Here is a 21548-nt window from a genome sequence, read left to right on the forward strand (position 1 = left end):
TTGTCCGACATTCCCTGCATAGTTTTATCTTTTTTGTACTTTATCTCCACTGCTCTTTAAGCTGAATTTGGCCTGACGCACCTCTTCGTTTGCGTTAGTGGCCGCTGCAACTCGGTCGTCCATCGCATGGATTGCGGATTTCCTTGCCCCAGTCGAGTATAAGCTGCTGTCTTTCTTTTCCGCTCTAATCAACGCGTGAAGAAACTTTGTGTTGAGGTTTGGCCTTCTTGCATGCTCAACGTCTCAATCAGGACGTTGACAGGAGGAGCCACCGCATTGACCAGCCTATGGAGGTTGACAAAGAGCTTCTCATCCTGTAGCTGGACCTCCGGCCTTTGCCGGGCATCCGCTGAAGCCGAGTTGTATCGGTCTCCTAGCTCCGTCGGTTCCTCCTCCGGCAAGCGTCGCAGACTGTTGAGGGCTGCTTCTCCTTCCGCCCGAGTTCGTCGGGAGCGCAATGCCGAAGCCAAATGCGGTGCGATGTCAGATATCGACTTCAGCGCGCCGGATCCCTCTCCGCGTAGAGCCGTGAGAATCCACTTCTCTGCCTTTGCGTGTTCAAGAAACGCACTACTCTCTCCCAGAAGTTAGAGGGCTCCTGGAACTGTGACCGCAGGGTAACGCTTGTGAATGATGCGGTTTCCCTTCACGCTAAAGGTGGCCCATCGTCTCTCCGCAGCATTGCTTCCCAGGTCACATCCTGACTGTGTCTCAGCGGTTAAGTCGTGCTAGGCTGCACGAATATAGGTCACCTCGGTGTCGATGAGTTGGTGTGCGGCAAATTCCTTCTCACTTGTGACCGGATTTCTCGTTGGAATACTAAAAGCCGATCGGTGCTCATGCAAAATCCCTTCCACCTGCGAGCGAACGACTGCTTGCTCCATTTCTGTCAGCGACGCGATGTAACTCTTGCTCAATACCCGCTCCCAAGCCCTCTCCTTCGTGACGAGCATGTCTTGTTGGAAAAATCGAGTTGTCAGGGGTCCTGGGAAAAGCCGCTGCGCCTCTGGAAGGAGAAAGACCTCCTTCCAGTCCCCATGACGGTACTGGGGGATGTTGGTGTCGTACTTCTCATAGATATCGCGCAAGGACGCCACCCAGGGGACGGATCGGCTCTCCATGTTCCAGAGCAAGGCCAAGAGGCCTCCAGGGCGAAGCACGCGGTGGATATCTCGAAGGGCGTCTAATGTGCTCATCCAATGGAACGCTTGGGCGATTGTCACGGCGTCGAAGGACTGATTACGGCAAGGGATCTTGTCTGCCGTACCTGGCAGGCATGGGATCTCGGGAAGCTTTTGCTGAAAGACCTCTCGCATCGCCAACACCGGTTCCACAGCGACAACGTGAAATCCTCTGCGCTTGCTTATTAAACAGGTAAACTTGCCACCGCCCGCTGCTAAGTCCAGTACATTTGTACTTTTCCCCAGATCTCTCTTGCTTAATCCGATAAGTTTTGCTACGTAGTTCACGGCCGCTACAGGATAAGATGGCCGGGTCCTCTCGTATCCCTCCGCCTGCTTTCGGAAGCCTGCAGCCGCAACATCGTGTATCTCGCGAATATAGACCCTTGGAATTATGAACCCAACACTTGAGGTCAAATTTAATTCCAGCCGCCTTCTTCTTATTTTTAAAAAAAGCATGCTTGATGGCGAAGTAAATGGGAAAGAAAGGTAAGGAATATGGTTGGAATGAATTTTACGCATCTTTCGTCTTGAACCATTTCATCCAGGCTATATTGCGCGTTTCCAGCCAAAATTGATCGTGTTATAAAATCTGTTGCTAAATAGTCCACTTTTTATGTTTTCGAGCGGAAGTTTGGTCAGGCTGAAACAGTGAGAGGGTCACATTCCTTGTTTTGGCGATGCCGGCCATGGGGTTGATGTCTTTTTCCCTGAGATGATCAAAACCTCACGTGCACGACTTCTCAACACCAGAGGTTTGTGCCCGGAGGTTTCATGAACATTTGGTTCTATCATGGAAGAGTTTGATTGCGGGATTGATTTGATCGAAGTGACTTCTCAACCTCCCCACCTCCGTCAACCACTACCTCCTCACCCTCCACAGGTCCATATAGGATGGCGTCTTTGTCCTCTTTTAGGAGGATAGATCGACCAGTAACGACATCAGTACCAAAACAATATGATATCTCTTCATCAATTCCTACAGTTCCACCTAGAGCACCGGGCACGAAGCCTTGGATAAATGGCAACACCCTAATTTCGTCGGGGAACAGGGACCTGGACAGCGTCTTGGGGGGGGGAATATGTCTGGGCACAGTGACGCTTGTTGAAGAGGATCGCTTTTCGGACCATGCCTTGGTTTTATCGAAATATTTTCTTGCTCAGGGCGTAAGTGGAATGCATCAATGCCTGGTGATAGGTGCTGAGGGCAGTAAGGCGGCGCTTCAAAAGACTTTCGTTGTCCAGCTTCCATTTGATCTAACGTACAAAAAAAATCAGCAAGAGCAACAAGAGCGAGAAGACAGACCATGTACAGGAGGAAGCGATCCATCGTCCGCTCTACCGACGGGGCCCCTGTCCACCTTCTCCAGGGAAATGGGCGACTCGTTGCCCTCGGTGGGGGGGCCGCGCCATGACCCCCTGAGCATCGCGTGGCAGTACCGGAAGTACATCAACACACCGACACCGCCCCCAAGAGGATCGGCTCCTACCGCACCCGCTTCCTCCTCATTTTGCAACAGCTACGACCTGAGCCGAGACATTCAGCCGGAAGTTCTGGCAGCGGCAGCGCCGCCGGTGGTGGTGGATGTGAGCGAAGAGGAAGAAGGGCAGCAAGAGCCCTCCTCCGCATGCTCTCGCGTGTATCAGTCGGTGGCTAGTGCCATCAAGTCCCTTCCAGAGAACACTGTTCTTCGCGTGGTCATCAAGTCCTTTTTGACCAAGACGGGCGCCTGGGCGTCGGCCCACGAGGGAGAGCCCCTCCTCCTCCTCCATTCCCTGCGCCGGCTCATCCGCCATCACCCTGTGGCCATTTTTGTGACCCTCTCCGCCCACCATATCCCACAGCGCCAGCGCCGACTCCTCGCGCGCGTGGCAGACACGGTCCTAGAGCTACAGTCCTTCGCTGGGCACCGGCATCGCACGGCCCCCGAGTTCGAGGCCTTCGCCGGCTTCCTCCATATCAAGGCACTGCAGCATCTGAATGCGTTGGCTCCTATCAGGGGGCCGTCCAACAAGCTCGGCGTGAAGCGGGACCGGCGAAAGCTGCACATTGAGCCGCTCCACCTCCCCCCCGAGGGAGTGCGGACCTTGACGGAGGACGTGGAGATGCAGAAGCGGGGGAGGAGGAGGAAGGAGGAGGAGGGGGGGGGGGACCGGGGGGAGGAGGGGAAAACCGGCGGTCTAGTCCCGGGGATGATGTGTGCCACGAGCGGGCGGGGCGGGCATGGCGCGTCGCTCGACTTCTAGAGAGAGGATCGACGCATGGGCACAGAGGAGAGGGGGGGGAGGCTCTTACGCTGCGGGCTTGAAAAGAAGGCAGAAGGTGACTTGCGGGTATGAATGTCAGGTGGTTTCTTTTTCCATGATCGCATAATTTACACGAACCCCGCGCGGCACGCACGGTGTGCTCAGGTTCCCCCCTCTATGTCACACCGACTCCCTCTCCCAGCCCCCCGCACTCCCACATTCCAAAATATTTGCCGGCTGCTGCTCATTGTCACGCAAACCCCTGGTCCTCCTCCCCCCCTTTCCTCGCCACCCAGGGCGACCTCACAGACCCATTTCCCTCTTCAGCCTCTGGAGCTCCTCCTCCACGTTCCCCTGTGCCCGGGGCCCGCCCCCCGACGCCGACGAGGAGGAGGATGGCCCCGCATCTCTCCCCCCCACCCTCTCCCCTCTCTCCCCCGTATTGCTCCGAGAACTTGCGCTTCCTTTCGTTCCCGGCGACGCATATTTCGAGTAAGCGGACCTTCCCCCCGCCCCCCACCTCAACTCCTCTGCGCGCAGCATCAGCCGCCGCTGCCGCTTGTCCGCCCGCTTCATGTGCCCCTCTAAGTCCTTCACGCGCGCCTGCGTGGCCGCCACTTTCTCCACCGCCTCCAGCTGCCGGTCCACACCTTCGAGGTCCCGGGCCGCGGCTGCTTGCAGGGTCCTGAGCTTGCCTTGCGCGACCATCACGTCGATCTTTGCCTGCTGCTGCTTCTCCCGGAGCTTGGGGATCAGAAAGTTCAGGTTCTCGATCTCGTCCTGCACCAGCTGCAGATCCTCGCCCTTCAAAATCTCTTCAAACTCCGCGTCGCTCTCCTCGCTGAACCCGTCCACGTTGCTCTCCAGGAAGCTAACCACGTCCTCAAGGAAACTCCGCCCTCCATTGCTCCCTACGTTACCCACGAAATCTCGGAATATGCTGCTGAAACTGTCGTCTATGCTCTCCGCAGTCTCCTCGTTCGCGCCCGGCGCACCCCCCCCGAACGGACCATATTGGTCGTACCACCCTCTCGAGGAGGAGGAGGAAGAGGAGGAGGCCGTGCCCCGCCCACCCACGTTAGTCCACCGCCTGCCCCCACTGCCAAACCCTGACCCTTGCATACCCCTGGCCAGGTCGTATCCCTTGCGGGCCTCGGCGTCCGAGAGCACCTTGTAGGCCTCACAAACCTGCTTGAAGGTCTCGGCGGCGTCGGGGGCCTTGTTCACGTCGGGGTGTGTCTGCAGGGCCAGCCGTCGGTATGCACGCTTAATATCGTTGAGTGAGGCCGATTTGTCGATGTCAAGGCGGGCATAGTAATCCTTTTTTACGTCGAATTTCACGCGCATCGCTATCGCCCCCACACGCTGTGCTGCACGACGGGGTCGTGCACAAAGCTGGGGCCCCATAGTGCCTGCCGACGAAGCGGCTCTGAAGTTGTGGAGCTGACATTTCCCGCTGTACACCAATGGCACGAAAGCGTTGGCCAAATAATTGAGATGGCACCATGTTGGACTGATGACAACGAGGAAGAAGGCAGAACCGAAGCAGCAAAGGTTTGCAGCATGAAGCGAGGTCAAAAGGGTACTTTTACGCTTCCGCCGTGAAAGCTCGTGATCTCCTCCTGTCTTCACAGACGGCATGTACACTACGGCGGAAAACCTATCGACCGGTTGTCGTGTGAGTACGGCAGGCGCGTCAGTGCAAGGAGCGGGGGCCTGAGGGGGGAGGTCGGCGAGGGCGGCCAAAGATACATCCTGCGCTCAGACCCTTTGTCCTGGCAATGTCAGCGTACTTTGTGAAGACAAAGCACGTTACGATGGTATATGTGGTACTCTCTATGGTAAATTTTCTGTGTCTGGCCTGTCCATCAAAAAGTTGTGGGCAACCTTTCACTGGATCGACCTCTCCCCTCCGAGTCACTGCCCATGGCCACTCAAGCGACCCCTCACGTCTTCTCATGCCCGTGACTTGCGCATTCACAGGGCTGCACGTCATGGGTAAACATAAAAAGCTGCAGCAGCAGCAGCGACAGCACCAGAAAAAAGTAGCCAAAGTAACCAAAACGCTGACGCAACCCAAGGTCAAGGCCTCAAACAAAGCGCAGCGCAAGGAGCTTGAGGCCCGGATGGCCCGATGGACAAAAGACCAGAAAGAAGAGGCCGCAAACAGACGGACTGAGGAAGAGTTGAATGAAGAGGAGTCTGACGGGGAGGAGATGCAAGAAAATGGTGTAATAGAAAGAAATCCGTCCGCCAGTGAGGAGGAGGAGGAGGAAGCAGAGGGGGAAGTGGACGGTGAGAAAGAGAGTGAGGAGGAGGAGGAGGAGGAGGAGGAGGAGGAGGAGGAGGGAAGGGGCGGAGGAGGGAGGGGGAGGAGGAGGAGGAGGAGGAGGAGGAGGAAGTCGAAGTCGATCAAGAAGGAAGAGAGGCAGGGGAGGCTGAAGATAATGGTTATGATGAGCAGCGCTCCCGTGTAAATACCAAACGCAAGCATCTACCCTCATCCTCCGAGGCCAAGAAGGTGAGGAAGGGCGTGGACGAAAAAAGTGGAACGGCATTGCCCGAAACGCCGCGTCCGGAAGCGGGCTCTGGGGAAGGGAAGGGCAGTGGGGGCGGGGCGGGAAAAAGCGGGGCCGTGTTCTTTGCCAACCAGCCCTTTGAGGACCTGCCAATATCGGACGCGACCAAATGCGCCCTCAAGAGGCTCCGGTTCGTGAAGATGACGCACATCCAGTCCCTGGCGATCCCCCCCCTCTTGGCTGGCAAGGATGTGGTGGCCGCGGCGAAGACCGGGTCGGGTAAGACGCTCGCCTTCCTCGTCCCGGTCGTCGAGCTCCTTTCCAAGATGAAATGGGCGGCTCGGAACGGGACGGGTGCGATAATCATCTCCCCGACGCGGGAGCTCTCCATGCAGATCTACGGCGTGCTCCGCGACCTGTGCGATGAGGGCCGGCATCCCCTCACCCACGGCCTCATCATGGGCGGCGCCAACCGACGCGCCGAGGCGGAGCGGCTGGTGAAGGGAGTGAGTATCCTGGTGGCAACGCCGGGCCGGCTCCTGGACCACCTGCAGAACACGAAGGGGTTCTTGACCCGGAACCTGCAGCTCTTGGTCATCGACGAAGCGGACCGCATCCTCGAGCAGGGCTTCGAGGAGGACATGCACCAAATCATCAAGAGCCTGCCCAAGCACAGGCAGACGATGCTTTTTAGCGCCACGCAGACCAAGAAAGTAGAGGACTTGACGCGGCTCTCCATGCAAGGTCGGCCCGTCTTTGTGGGCGCGCACGAGGAGGCAGCCGTCGCCACCGTGGGGGGCCTGGAGCAGGGCTACGTGGTTTGTCCATCCGACAAGCGCTTCCTCCTTCTCTTCACCTTTTTGAAGCGGAACAAGCAGAGGAAGATCATGGTCTTCTTCTCATCCTGCAACTCGGTCAAGTTCCATGCGGAGCTGCTCAACTACATCGACCTCCCCGTCATGGACATCCACGGCCGGCAGAAACAACAGCGTCGAACAACCACGTTTTTCCAGTTCTGCCGACAGGACAAAGGTATCTTGCTCTGTACGGACGTTGCGGCCCGAGGCTTGGACATACCGGCCGTGGACTGGATCATCCAGTATGACCCTCCAGACGACCCGCGTGAGTACATCCACCGTGTGGGCAGGACGGCGCGCGGGGCCGCGGGGAAAGGCCGTGCTTTGCTGTTCTTGACAGCAGAGGAAGTGGGCTTTCTGAAGTACTTGCGCGCGGCCAAGGTTGCCCTGAACGAGTACGAGTTTCCGGAAAAGAAGGTGGCGAACGTCCAAGCCCAGTTGACCAAGCTGGTCGAGAAGAACTATTACCTGAACAAGTCGGCCCGGGATGCCTATCGATCATACCTCCTAGCCTACGCGTCGCATTCGCACAAGGATATATTTAACGTACACGAGCTCGATTTGCAAGCTGTGGCCCGCGCTTTCGGGTTCTCGGTGCCCCCCCGCGTCGACATAAATCTAAGCAGCAAAGGTCCAAAAGGCCGATTGAAAAACACACATAAGGACAAGCGATTTGGGAGTACCGGGCACAAGTTTTCCGCCAACAATCCTTACGGAAGGCGCGAAGCGGGGGACTCGCGACAGTTCACGCGATGAAACACGTGCAGAGGGCGAACATCTCGAGGAGAGGGGCGCGCCGGCGGAGGGATAGGACGCGATGGATTACGTCGTGGGACGTAATTTTAGGGAAAAAGAACCAATAGACTGAACATCACGTTTCCCTCATCTCTTTTTGTTGTATTTCTCGAAGTATTAAACGCAATCTACATCACTCAAAAAACCTCCCCACCCTCTCCGGGTGTCTGGAGCGAACACGCTCCAGGCCCTCTTTCACGCTCGCTGGCCACCCACCGCCTTATCACATTTCTGAATATGATGCGATTCCTGAAAGTGAAAGCACTCACTGTAGCATCATTTTTTTGTGTTCACAGCATTTTGCACGGCTTCATTAAACCGGCGGTCCATGGACGAATCGGCGCGGGCGTCGCCACGGAGGTCATAGGCCCTTGGTGCCGCCTCTCGAGAGGGGAGCGCACAAGCCACAATTTTCTCAGCCTCTCCCAATATTGAAATTATCATCTGGGCAGTTGTACATTTATATTGAACTCGGGACGGAGAGGCCGCAGGTTCCGTCGTAAAAAGCAGCGCTTGGCCAAGGCGCTCTACAACGAAGCCTTCACACACCATGGAGAGTAACAAATTATGCAGCCCGGAGGACCTGGAAAACTTCAAACTTTTCCTTTCTGCGGAGTTAAGTCGATTACGGATTCCCGAAATCAAGCACATGGTGATGCGCTTGCACTTACCTCGGTCGGGCAATAAGTCTGAGTTGGTTTCACGCCTCGTAGCTCAGTTTGAGGCCTTCAACCATCCAAAAACTCTATTTCAGAGGGATCAGCTCATTGAGCTGATACGCCAGCAGCTGATAGCATACCAGGGTTTTTCTCGTCTACCGGAGCTCTTCAGTAGCACGGGTGGGGAGGACGCGGCAGCCGCCGGTAGCAATGGGGTTTCCGGTGCCGTGCCCCCGTTCGCCCCTGTGGGCGGGGAGGGAAATTTGGGGGAAAGGGCGCCGGTCCCGTTCACGTTTCGCCTGAACGTCGGAGCAGGCAATGGAGGAAATCCAAGTGGATGGCCGGGGAGCGCTCCTGCCTCCGCTTCGGGCTCCTTGGCCGCGCTAGGGCGACAGCAAGGGGGGCCTGGCGGGCCTCACTCGGCGCCGGCTGGGAAGCTTGCTGGAACGTTTGTGCAATGCGTGTGCGGGCAGGCCGTGACCCCCTGGGATGAAGTGAAGTGCGCAGAGTGCCACATCGCCTTCCACGACCAGTGCTACGGTACCTCCATGCGCGCGCGCAACAAGACGTTCTCAGCCGCCTGCTTTCTCTGCCTGTCCCGCAGGCAAAACCCATTTCTGGAGGTGGTGGAGACCTTGGTGCCGCCATCACGCGTGACGAGTCGGGCAAGGATGGAGACAAATTTTCAATTCAAATTGAGCCACCAGCAGCAGCGAGACATGCTGGCCTCCCGGCAGGGCGGTTCTCGAAATGAAGGGTCTCTGCAGCTGCTCGTGCGCTGTTTCCCTCTAAATCTCCTGGAGACGGCCAGGCCCTCTCCGGCACACGACGAGGGCAAGCTCCCCTTCTATCCCACGCACTGCTGGCCCCTGGAATCGCAGTTACGCGTGAACACGGAGTGTGTGCCGATCAAGCAGCGACAGACCTACTTCTACGGTTCCCAACGCAAGTCGAAAGGTCACTCAGAGCCCGTCGACGTCTTCTTGCTCGCACGCACGGGTATAAACCGCGTCGGCCTCATGCACAACGACGAGGGGAAGGGCTTTGTGATAATGGTGCAGATCGTGAAGGTGGTGGGCGTCCAGCGTCTGCTCCGCAAGGTGGTGGAGTCCCCGGATACCCCGACGGCGGAGGAAAGCTTGGAGCGCATCCGTCAGTCCTTCCGCGGATGCTCTGTTGACTCGGACACAGAGGACGGGGAGCTCATGGCAACGGTCACCCGCCTCTCTCTCCGTTGTCCATTGGGCATGACTCCCATCAGAATTCCCGCCCGCGGGACAGACTGCCACCATCTGCAGTGCTTTGACTTGGATACCTTTCTTAGGTACAACGAACGGGGGGCAGCGGCTGGGTGGCGTTGTGGGGTATGTAATATGGTCCTTACCTTGGAGGGTTTGCGGGTGGATGCCTTCATGCGGAATATCCTTGCTCAGATTGAAGCACGGAAGGAGATGAACGAGGATCTGGACTCGATCGAGATCAACCATCAGGGAGAGTGGGAGCTCTTCAATTCCTCTGCAGCTAGCAGCCGGAAGAGGAAAGCGGAAGGCAATGTCGCAGGGGAGGAAGAAGGAAAAGCAGTAAGTGACGGGAAAGTCGTTGATCCTGAGGTCGCTGATGACGACGATGTGGCGCTCTCGGATCTTTGCAAGCAGGTGGCTCGGAAAGAGAACGGGCAGCTCCCGCGTCAAGAGCAGCAGCACGTGCCGCAAGGGCATCACACACAGCAAGAAGTTTTGCAGCAGCAAAAGCAAGCACAGCAGCGTGGGGCGGCCCTCAGAGATCCTGTTGCAATCGACCTAACCTTGAGTAGCGACGATGACGGTGGGGGTGTGTGGAACGAGAGCGAGGAGGATGACTGGAGGTCGGTCTTGGACACTATTAGTCGGAGACCTCTCGAGCCTCCCACTGCCCTCCCCCCTTCCTCTGCTCCCGAACCTACCACTGCCATCAGTGCAAGCCCGGGCGCACTGGTTCCAAGTGGAACGTCGGCGGAATGCGACGTTGCGAATCATGAGGCCATTCCACCACAGCAGGTACCTGAAGGGGGGGGCTGTTCGGCCATGCTCCCCTTGGTCGACGGGAGGGGAAAATAGGAGCATGAAGGGCAGAGAGAGAAGTGTGGAGGGAGAAAACGACGACGCGTGCTAAAGGCTGCTGATGTTGCGTGTACAGGAGCGGCAGGGGGTGGAGTACCCTCGATTCTGACGGCGCGTGACGCCTATTGGTTTCGGTGCCTTGCAAGTGGCTGGCTGGCTCGGGACGAGAAGGGGAAGCGAGGTCCGAAGGGAAGCCAGTCGTGTCAGGTCGTTGCCGCGTAGGGTAGAAAATTGAGAGTAATCGCAGTGTACAGAGTATCTTATTGGTAACACAACCTTTCAAATCGATGGTGCACGGCTCTGAAATTATGAACGTTACTTTACAAATCCTTGCAGGCGTAACATTCCTTTCGGACACATCTGCTCACTCCATATCGCCCCCTGTACAGACTTCGAACCAGACATCTACATTCCCCTTTAAATCCAACTCCACGCCTTAATAAAACCCTACTGTAACTTGTTGGCCTCGTGCCTGCCCGCATCTACCATTCCACAGGCCGGCTCCGGAGTCCGACCCTCGCCCCCCTTGCCGCCCGCTCTCTCCTCCCTGTGCTTCTGCCTCCCGGCTCGGTGCGAGCCGAAATTGTGCATACTTGCCTCTCGAGAAATGCGAGAGCCGAATTGGATTGCCCGCTTTACGAGGGCCGCCGCCCCCCCAAGACCAAGTCGTTGACGTGCCAGCTCCCGGAGGATCATTTTATCTCCCACGCCCATGGATGCGGTCAGGGTGTACTTCAGGGTGGGTGGGAGGGAAGACAGGAAAGCCATCACGTCCTCGTCCAGGTACGGAAATCGCGCCTCGCGCCCATGCGAAGCAATCACCCGGTCGTCGCGGCCCAGGTTTCTGTTTGATATGCAAGGCAGGACAAAAAGCACCTTGTAAATTAGTCTCCATCACAGACCCTCATCCCGTTGGCGAAGTGCCGACTTCTACAAAATGTCGAGTGGGAGATAGCGCAGTGCAGTATCATGCCTCAAATTGGCCCGGCAGTCAGAGATCATGCGGTGGAAAAACAAGAAGACGGGGAATGTGCCGGTCGACAGGTCACCTCCTCTACGACGATCCCGCCGCCCAAGAGCACGCAGGTCAGAAGAGGTGGTTTAAAAAACGGGCCCCATAGATATGATCGCTGTACGGGTCCCTTGACACCTTTTCCCTATCCGCACCACACCTTTCTTCGAAAAGTGGCCTCGACTCGTTTTGAGAAGGGCGCTAGGGGATCGGCAACGCCTGGGACCCGACGTGGCGCACGGAGAGGCCCCGCAAAGAGCCTCACCCGAACAGTACACGCGTGCTGTCAGTCATCATACAACGGACGATCGTTTATAAATACTTTAACATACATGGATATATTTTGATACCCACCTGGTCCAGAGCCGGCCAAGATCCATGGCGAGCTCCGCCGCCAAAGCGGCCTCTCCGCCTTTCTGAAAGGTCGCACGATGTCTGCCGTACCCCGCCAGCTGCTCGTCCGCTCCTACACCTACCAGCAATGCGCGGGCTCGACTGCGATACAACGGTGTACTCAGCGGCGAAGGAGAGACGAGAGGAGGCTCTTGCGGAAGATACGAGGGAGAGGCGGCGCGTCCCAGCGTCTCGCCCGACGGCAACGGAGAGCGCTTGCCTGGCTCGTGCACACGACACCGTTGACCCTGCTCTAAAGGCTGCCGCTGAGCTCTGTTTCCTCTCCCCAATCGATGGTTGCCTTCAGCCTCCTTCCCTCCCCGGAGGACCTCAGACTTTGCAGCTCCTTCGGCCGCCCCAAATGCCTCCCTCCGCCTCTTGCGACAACAATAGTGGCAGAGCCGGTCCACGCACCCGGGTTTGAACACACGCCGGCAGCCAGGCGCGGTGCAGGGCCCCGGCAACTCCTTCACTTTCCCTGTAGAGGGCCCTGTCTCCCTCCCTCCCCCCCCCGCCTCCCGGGGTCCCTCCTCGGGGGTCGCCTTCCCGTAGCGCAACAACTTCCCCCCAAGCCCGCCGCCGCCGCCTCTTTCAGTACCCGCGCCGCCTCCTCCACACATGCCACCCTCCCCACGCCTCGCGCGGCATGATAGAAGGCGCAGGCTATGTTGAAGTCCATAGGGGTGAAGCAAGGGAGGATCAGCCTCCTCAACTCCTCCTCCACACTCCCCACCTCTTCCCCGTAGTCGTCCACGTCCACCAAAATCAGGCGCCACCGTCGCGTCGGAAATGTGCGGCGGAGCTCCAGCCACCCTGCCAATGCAGCGAGGCGGTCGGGGGAGCGGTGTCCCCCGGGGCTATCGAAGCACACGTTCAGGAGGTCGACGGGGCTGCTCGCCTCGGGCTCGGAGCCGAGCTGGAGGTGGGTCAGAGCGGCCAGGACTTGGCAGTCCACGCCGCCGCTGTAGAGTACGCCCACGTGTGCGGGAGGGCCCGCGGAGGCTTGTTCCTGCTCCTCCGTCAGGCCGGCGACGGGCCAGGCCGCAGTGCAAGGAGAGGGACACCGTGCGCAAGGAGGGGACTGTACACAGACCACGCGCCGCCGTACTGCCTCGCCCAGAAGATGATATAGGCTGTCAATGGCCTGCGAGTGAGTCATGGGTAGGAGCCGAGGGCCCGAAAGGAGGGGGGTTGGGTGCCCCCACGGCACAAGATGTGGGCGGCGCAGCAAAGAAGAACCATTCGACGCGAAAGAGAGGTCCAACACCCGTAATCCATCGACAGGGACTTCCTCCCATATCTTGTGCTCGCCTTCCCTCGCCCCCCTTTCCCTTACGCCCTTATTTATTCGGGAAAAGGGAGTGCTGGTGGAGGCAACGGCCATCCAATCCATCTCTTCGTCATCCCGGCCACAGGCCTTGCTCATGACCAAACTGCGCCTTCCCAGCCGATCTCGGCCGAAGTGTAAGGTGTTAGATGCGCTATGATAGAAAATCATAGCCCAAGGGCCTTTGATTTTAGCCAACGTCCGCCGCACATGCCGAGAAATCGGAAGGAGGGCGTCGGACCTGCCTTCATCCAAATCGCTGACCCTCCCATCCCAAGGGCCTCCAAGCTCTTGCAGCAGCTTCTCGGTGTCGTTATTCATTAATTGTAGTGTTGATTCACCCCCAAAGTCTTCATCAATTCCTGATCTGTCTTTATCTTCTTCCCTTCCTTGACTCTCGGCAAAAACCTCCCCATTCCAGAGCAAAACGTTCCCTGATGCGTCCTGGGCGGGCTGCGAGCAGATACAAGGTCCGCGCATGTGAAGCACGGATGCCAGGAGAACGAGCGACCACTCATTGCCCAGCGCTAAGACCATGTTCCCTTGCTGATCCGGGCCGCGAGGAGCTATGGCCTCCTCGAGAGAGGCCACGGCCGCCGTTGATTCCTGTCCAGCTGTCGCGGCTGTGATCCTATGCAAGAACAGCCCGACACCACACATGTCGATATTCCCAGCAGACCGCTGTTCCGTGCTTCCTGACGCATTCCTATGGGTGTGTCACGGACAGGGGTTGACATACCGCACGGTGGCTAGGCATCTCTCAGGCCTTGTCTCCCTCGCCGACCAGGGCGCGGGGCGACTCAGCACACGTCCGCGCTATCCTCGACGATCTTTCCTGCCGCCCTTTGAGAGATTTGATCTCAAAGTAACCCCTCGCCCCCTCGACGAGGGTACACACATCTCCGTGCGTGCTGATGCCTGTTTTGCAAGATGACCGACACGTTGTCTTCAGTCAAATAGATCTGGCATCACATATTATTGTGTGGCCCGTGGGGCATTAACATCCGTGTGAACCCTTCCTGTCTGACAGACGCGACTGGGCTATAATCCGAACCAGAATTACACTATGCTTTGAAAATTAGGTATGATTGAAGACTGATATTTGATTTCAGGCAGTTTTTGCGGCATTAATGGCCGAGGTCAGATTTGTGTCCAGCCCTACTGAGACTATGTGTAGCCATTCATGAGATAGATCTCTTCTCTCTGTCCCGTTACTATGCGGTGCCTGTTCAAGAACAACCCTATCACATTGGACAATTAGTTAACCTTTCCACTGTCCTGCAGTGCGTCGTTGTCCCGGCGGGTGTGGAGAGACATGCTGCAAGTGGCTCACGGGTTTCGACACGCGAGTCAATTAACGTTTCCTCCTGTTCCCGTACTTGATACAGGTCACCTTTCTACCTAACACCATGTTTGGACGCCTGTGGTCGCAATACAATGTCGCGCTTGAGAAGAACCCCTTGTTAATCAAGGCCCTGACTTCCCTGACCGGCTTTACCATCGGGGACGTGCTGGCGCAGAAGTTCGTCACGCCGGACGAGGAGAAAGGCTACGACCTGATGCGTACCGTGCGCTTGGGCTCCTTCGGCTTCCTCGTCCACGGCCCTACTGGGCACTTTTTCTACGGATGGCTCGACAAGCAAATTCCGGGCACGGCCATGAAGACTGTGGCGACCAAGGTGGCTATTGATCAGCTCCTGTGGAACCCCTGCTTCGGGGTCATGTTCTTCAGCTACCTGGGATTGGCCGAGGGCAAGTCCTTCACGGATATTCAGGCGAAGATCAAAAATGATCTTGCGACTGCGGTGGTGGGTTCTTGGACGGTCTGGATCCCCGCGCACTTCATCAACTTCCGCTTCGTCCCTTCCAATCAGCGACTGGTACGTGGTTCGGGCGGCCCGACCGGGAATGATCTCTGAAAGGCTGGGGAAAAGGTGGCATACGACCCTCAATGATGCATGACCCGCGTGAGGACCTTGTCTCACTATTTACATTCTATATCCCCCCCCGCAGCTCTACATCAACTCCATCCAGATCGGGTACAATATCTTCCTGTCCTTCTTGGGGAACAAGAAGGTGGACGACACCGAGGAGCTCAAGGCGGCGGCCAAGTAGAAGATGGAGCGGATGGTGGGGGCGTGGGCAAATGGGGGAAAGATAGTAGCACCCTGCAACGCCGACCGCAAGAGTGACGGGGGGGAAATGCCATGGATGGCAGTCGGGGTGCTCCGAGGGCGGAGGCATGCGTGCGTTGTGTGGGATGGATGCTGAGCAGGACGCGGGGGAATATATGTGTCAGCCTTAATTTTATGTAGGGGCAGAGAACCAGGGTGGCTGAGAGGGAGTGCGTTCGCAGGATGGGAGCCTTCCCTCTTCCCGTACCATGGCGCACAAGCATACGCAATGCGTGACATGGCTCTATTAACACATGTACATGCGAGCCCTCAAAGAAAAAACGATTAGAAGAGAACCTGGAGAGAGGATAACCGAGCCACGGACCACCCGCGGACCGCGCCTTGCCTTACGACCCCCTTGCGATCCGACGCCCGCATGCCTGAGATGTGCATGAGTGAGCGTGACAAAGCAGAAGGATACCTCCTTCGGGAGGCGTGTTGTTTATACTTCATTTCGATCCCATCCAGCCATACATTATCTGCGTGCACTTGACACAGGAAAGGTAGTACAACACGACATTCCCCGTCGACCATGGCAACCCGAGGCAAAGCGAATAAGCAGGGAGAGGGCGGTGGAGCAGGAGAGCGGTCGGCCTTGAACCCGCTCGAGAAGAGGCCAGAGGACCGAACGCCGTACGAGAAGATCGAGATGGCTACGAAGCGCATTATGCCCGAGGGCCAGCACCAGCAAGACAAGCAGAAGCCCTGGCACACCCCCACGAAGAATGGATCCGCGAAGGAATAAGCGCGAGGACTCAAGCAATCGCTCGGAGAGCCTGTGAGGTATTTCGCATAGTCAGTACAGAGCCAAGAAGAATGGTGGACCCGAAAAAGACGAAGAAAGGTTTTAGGACGAGATGCAGACAAGAAAGAGGGAGACTTGGAGGTGGGCGAAAATATTCACAACGTGTGCGTTGATCATGTTTATAAATGAAATCAGATCCCGAATGCAGCCAAAATTTGATACAATTTGGAACGAAATTGACCACAGCCTCTTCGTCTTTTCTTTCGTACAAATTTGCTATCGCTCTCCATGTTATGAATAATTTGAACGTTTGTAAAAACATTCCCGTCCATGACGATTGTTGCGCCTGCCAATGCACGAGGACCTTGTCGTGTCAGGACAGAAAGCACCAAGTTGGCATGAGACAAGAGGTACAGGAGGCCTCCATGGCATCCGATCTGACCTGCACCCACTTCCTCCTTTTCCTCCCTCTCTCCTGCGTCTTTCCCCATCTCTCTGCCCTCTCTGCATCAAACATTCTAAGGCCATTGAGGCTAGCGCAGGCTCTCGTCAGCGTCAAGTTGAGGAAGAGGCTGCCGACGACGACCCACTGCTCTTGTTGCTCGAGGTGGTCGCCTCGCTTGTGGTCGCGGCGGCCGCTCCCCCCGCGCCCCCCGTCCCGGCACTCGCCCGCACGGGCGCAAAGTAGGGGTGCGCCATGGCTTCTTGCGCTGTGAGTCGCTCTTGATGGTCGTAGCGGAGAAGTTGGCCGATGAAGTCGATGGCCTCGTCCGAGACCAGGGCCCGATTCTCGGAGGTGACGAACTTCTGCCACGGCTTCTTCGAGTGCCGGCCGAGAATGCCGTCGAATTGGGGGTCCAGCTCCAGGTCGTACTTCTCCAAATAGGCGAAGAGATCGTCCGTGCCCAGCACCTTGGCGATCTTCACCAGCTGGTCGTAGTTGTTGTGCCCGTGGAAGAAGGGCTCTTTCCTGAAAACCATGCCCGCGAGCATGCAACCCAGACTCCACATGTCCAACGAGTAGTCGTACTCTTGGAAGTCCACCAGCAGCTCCGGTCCTTTGAAATATCTCGAGGCTACGCGCACATTATATTCCCTACCTGGATGGTAGAACTCGGCCAGGCCCCAGTCAATGAGCCGGAGCTGGCGCCGCTCGTGGTTGATCATGACGTTGTGGGGCTTCACGTCCCGATGCATGATGCCGTTGGAGTGGCAGTACTCCAATGCCTTGAGGAGCTCCAGCATGTAGTAGCGGATGTCCATGTCGGATAAGGTAGGATACAGGACCTTGAAGTCCGTGTTGTGGATGTATTCGAAAATGAGCGAGGGGGTCTTGGATTGCGGGTCCCGGACCACGTCCAGCAGCTCGATGATGTTGGTACCTCCGCACAGATTCTGTAAGATCTTAATCTCGCGCTTGATCTTTTTCTTCTTAACGGGCTTAAGAATCTTCACCACACATCGCGTCCCATTCGCTGCATTCACGCCCTCGAAGACCTCGCTGTATTTGCCGCGACCGATCTTTCGCACCACCTCGTAATCCTCTTGATCTCCCCATGTCACCGTGAGACCCTCATAGTCCCAATAGTCTCTAGGTCGCTGCACATTCACGTTCGCGTACACACGCGCACGGCTTCCGCTGGTGCCCTCACCTGTCCCGCTCATAGGTGGGAGGGCTGAGCAAGGGTTATTCCGGAGGAAGCAGAGTGGTGAAAAACTTGTGCTGCTCGTGGGCCAAAGGGTGGCAGCTAGAGAAGTCTGTAGGAGAAAAGAGAGATACGCGTGAGAACACTTCAAAGACGGTTTGACCTACGAAAAGGGGCACCCAAATGGAGGGGCACGTTTTTCTCGTTGCTTGGTTTCTGCACGTACCACCCCAGATGAGAAAAAAAGGGTCCCGGTCGCAGCAACGCAAAAGAGTGGAATGCGCCAGAGATCAGACGGCCTCCCTATGATGGATGAAGGGGCAAGGCCGTAAGATCCACGATGAAGACCGGGGCAGGAGGTGGTGGGGTCGATGATGGAGGGGCGGACGGAAGAAAGCTTGACAGTGTAGCTAGCAAGCCTCGACCCTGCTTCATGGGGTTCAGGGTACGCCAAGTAAGAAATGGGCACTCGTGTTGTACTTTTAGAATATTTCCCAACGAAATAGGGTGGAACTTGGGAACTAAACGTGCAGTCCGTGGTACTAGGAATGTATCTTCAGCGGGGGTGGCGTGCCCGCGCGACCCGCAAGACAGCCCGTAACGATGTTCTTCGCCCCCAGCGCATGGCCCATATCCGCATTCATCTGGTCATATACACAAGACACGCTCACTACGCACACAAACATGCCATGAATCGTCGTGTTTGCTATTCAATGCTACAATTTTTCGGTTCTTAATTGCCTTTCGTTCTTCAATTTCGCACAGTAAATGATTACCTCGGTCTCGCGACAATGGCGGCAAACACAAATGCAAGTAACAGCCCGAACCAAGCCCCAAACACACACCAGCTTTTGGTCACTTCCTTTATTGCCAGATATGATGCCGCATGTCTCCGCCAATGCCCCTCCCATCTTTCCATGCCCTTCACACCGGCTCGCAACTGATCCAGCTTAGATGTGTCCATCGGGAAGCGCCCCAAAAGGGTATCCAAGCACACGGCCAGCTCCGTGGCTGTTTGGAAAACAAAACCGTTTACATTGTCTCGCACCAGTTCAGACAAACAAGGAAAGCCCATCGCACACACTGGTACCTGGCAGCCAAACATATCAAGCACTTTCATGGGTAAGTCGACTCCAGAGGTTGAGGTATGCAGAGACACGCCCAAGTCTGCCGATCCGATCAATTTGGGATAATCCTCTGCCTCTAGCCACATTGTGCAAATGGCAACCCGTTGAAGTGGATGAGCACGAATCAATGCCTCGTAGTGGGCCTTTAACGGCCCTTTTCCTGTCACCACCACCACAACAAAAGGTTTCGAGGCGTTGGACCCCCTTGTCCCGGTTGATGGGGACGGGTTCACTGCCCATTTCGCGTCCAAATCCCGCAAAGCCGCTAAGAGCACTCTAAAATCCTCATCTTCCGTCCAGCTGGTGGAACTCACCAGTAAAGCGGGCCGGTTGATGTCTCGCAGCACTATGTCTGTCTTAAGCCTGCTGCCAGCATTGTTAACCCTCGTGGACTTTTGTGCAGACCCAATAAGAGTCGTGAAAAGAGTCTCCCCTTCCCCCACGACAATGCCAGTTGCTGCGGTATATTTTTCCTCTACCTTCCAATCTCGTAATTGCCTCCGTATTCTCATAAAAAGCTCATGCTGGCCAGCAAGGGACGTAGGACCAAAAAATGATGGTGGGCGGTCGTGCAGTACATGAGCTTGAACGCCAAAATTATCGTTTAGCCATTTCCGCATGCCGTTGGTCACACATAGATGCTTGTCTGCCATTCGCCCAAACAAGTGCTCGTAATATCTGGCAATCCGCACCATAGGATGTCTTCTTGTGCGTTCAGGAGCGTGCGCGAGGATAGAGAACCCGAAATTATGCCAATCAATCACAAACATCGACCCGCGCAATCTGGCCACCAGCCAGCCGACAAAAAGTGTGGGTATGCTGGGCGGGTTTTGTACAAGGATTAAAGCTGGGGGTGTCTTCAGCTCGAAGAGAAGGAGCTTTATAAGCTGAAGAATCAAGGCGATAACTTTGGCGGCCGCGAAGATTAGGAAGCTTGCTTTGCTGTTTCAAAATTTTCATGAGATACAAACAACGCAGAAGCCCAAAAATGATGCCTTTCAATCTTGCGAGGAATCAACAAGTAGGTTCTAAGTTAACTAACTTTCAAAGGTACTTACCGGAGCGCCTCACTCGCAAAAGGGTCGACGTAACACAATTGGATGCGCGGGTTGTTTTTAACAGCAGGGATACACTGTTCACCCCGATAGCCAACCAGAGAAACTTGAATGGTGGGGTTCTCCTTAGCTAGGCTCAGCGCATGGTACTGCATCCGCGGCGACCGCCCTACGTCGCCAAGCACCAGCACGACGGCATGTCCTTGTCGTTGCATACCGTTCAAAACAGGCCGTGTTTTTTTTTCGTATTCCTGTGTAAGATACATGTAAAGTGTAATGAACGTGCTGATGTCACGGGAAGCCATCCTTATTCGACAATGAACGGGAGCATGCCATGATTGCTTAGTGCGCCTAGCGCATTCTCCTCCTTCCTCGTAACGGTTTTTCGACGCTAGACGGCCCATCGCTCAAAATTGTAGAAAAAATCATGGTACATCTATAGCGATGTCAGGTGTAGATCACGCTAAAACATGGTATTTAATCTCTTGTATCTGCCCTATACCATAAAAAGGCAATTTATGGCTATATGTCGTCTTATTATCCACGTTTCTTGTCCATTTAGGCCTAAAGGCGTGTGTCCCGCAGGATTTCAATGAAAAAGCAAACCACCACCAGCACGACAACCACTACCACCTTGCGAAGGTATTTGGTGTACAATTGAAAGGGTACTATAAGAAATATCTACTGCTTCTATCTTATGTATGTTTACATGCACAGTCGCGACAGCCGATACGGCCCTGACGCTCTGGAACGAAGGAACAAGTACAAAGCTAGCACATCCATGGCTGCTACTTCTGCATCCCACAAATTATTGGAGAGTATAAGATTCCAATATCAAATGCGGCAACGCATCGTAGAAAGCGACGTCGTCAAAGAACAACTTTATATGCAGGAAATTGAAGCTCAACTCGACCGCCTGCAACGATCTTCCGCGAAAAAAGACTTATCTGCTGAAGTGAAAGCTGAAAAATTGGCCGCGAGGGAGTCAGGAACGGAACTTGTGGCAAATCAAGCAGCTCCGAGCGATAAAAGTCTTCCCCATTTTCCGGGGGTTTCGACAGGGGATTCTCAGGCGCGTTTCCGTTTTGTGGATCCTGAAGACGCTCTGTGGGCGACAGCAATAAAACTTCACCCACAGTATGTCCCTCTCCAGTCTTTATCAATTTTCCAAGTAGGCCAGCTGCTAGAAACTAACAACTTGACTTTGTACGTCAGTACCTTCCATAAAAACTGTGTAGATGGAGTCACTTTAGCGGTAAGTCAAACAACACATCGTATGCAATGATTCTTTTATGTCTTAAAAGCGCCAAAATTTCTTTCACCCTAAAGGATGAAACGCTATCAGAAGAAGACCTTCGGGAGCTAGGCGTACACATCAGACTGCACCGTGTGCGTCTTCTCAAGGTTATTCGCGACTGCAGGCTTCAAGGAGTACAATTTGCTGCGGTAAATTGCCATGCGGAATATTCGGTTGACCCAGATAGCGGTCGATTTTCGTACTTAAAGAGTTTTGAGGAAGAGCGAGATTACGAGCTTGCCTTAAGTAGGACGATAGACTCTTCTCAAGTTGAGTTTTCAAGTCGTGACTCATTGACTTCCCCAGCGTCTCCTGACTGATAATGTGAACGGTTGAACGACAATAATTCAGATACTGGAAGTCAAAAATGAACCCTATAAAATACTGATATATATTTATATATTTGCTTTTGCTC

At 55.6% G+C, this 21548-nt stretch overlaps 3 protein-coding genes across 3 annotated transcripts; 1 reads left to right on the top strand and 2 right to left on the bottom strand.

The window, feature by feature from the left end:
* Window positions 1–2058: 2058 nt before the first annotated feature.
* Window positions 2059–2488, top strand: NGA_2042910 (elongator complex protein 4; the record flags this gene model as incomplete). The annotated part of the gene is made up of 1 exon (XM_005856290.1): window positions 2059–2488. A coding segment is annotated over one exon (430 nt), but the record flags the coding sequence as incomplete, so codon positions are not given.
* Window positions 2489–3832: 1344 nt separating this feature from the next.
* NGA_2044510 (heat shock protein 40 like protein domain containing protein) lies at window positions 3833–4451 on the bottom strand (the record flags this gene model as incomplete). The annotated part of the gene is made up of 1 exon (XM_005856291.1): window positions 3833–4451. A coding segment is annotated over one exon (619 nt), but the record flags the coding sequence as incomplete, so codon positions are not given.
* Window positions 4452–4467: 16 nt separating this feature from the next.
* On the bottom strand, window positions 4468–5094 carry NGA_2028810 (chaperone protein; the record flags this gene model as incomplete). Its single annotated transcript, XM_005856287.1, has 1 exon — window positions 4468–5094. A coding segment is annotated over one exon (627 nt), but the record flags the coding sequence as incomplete, so codon positions are not given.
* Window positions 5095–21548: the final 16454 nt, after the last annotated feature.

This window comes from Nannochloropsis gaditana (genome assembly GCF_000240725.1).
Source record: "Nannochloropsis gaditana CCMP526 unplaced genomic scaffold scaffold010, whole genome shotgun sequence".
Taxonomy (NCBI): domain Eukaryota; class Eustigmatophyceae; order Eustigmatales; family Monodopsidaceae; genus Microchloropsis; species Microchloropsis gaditana.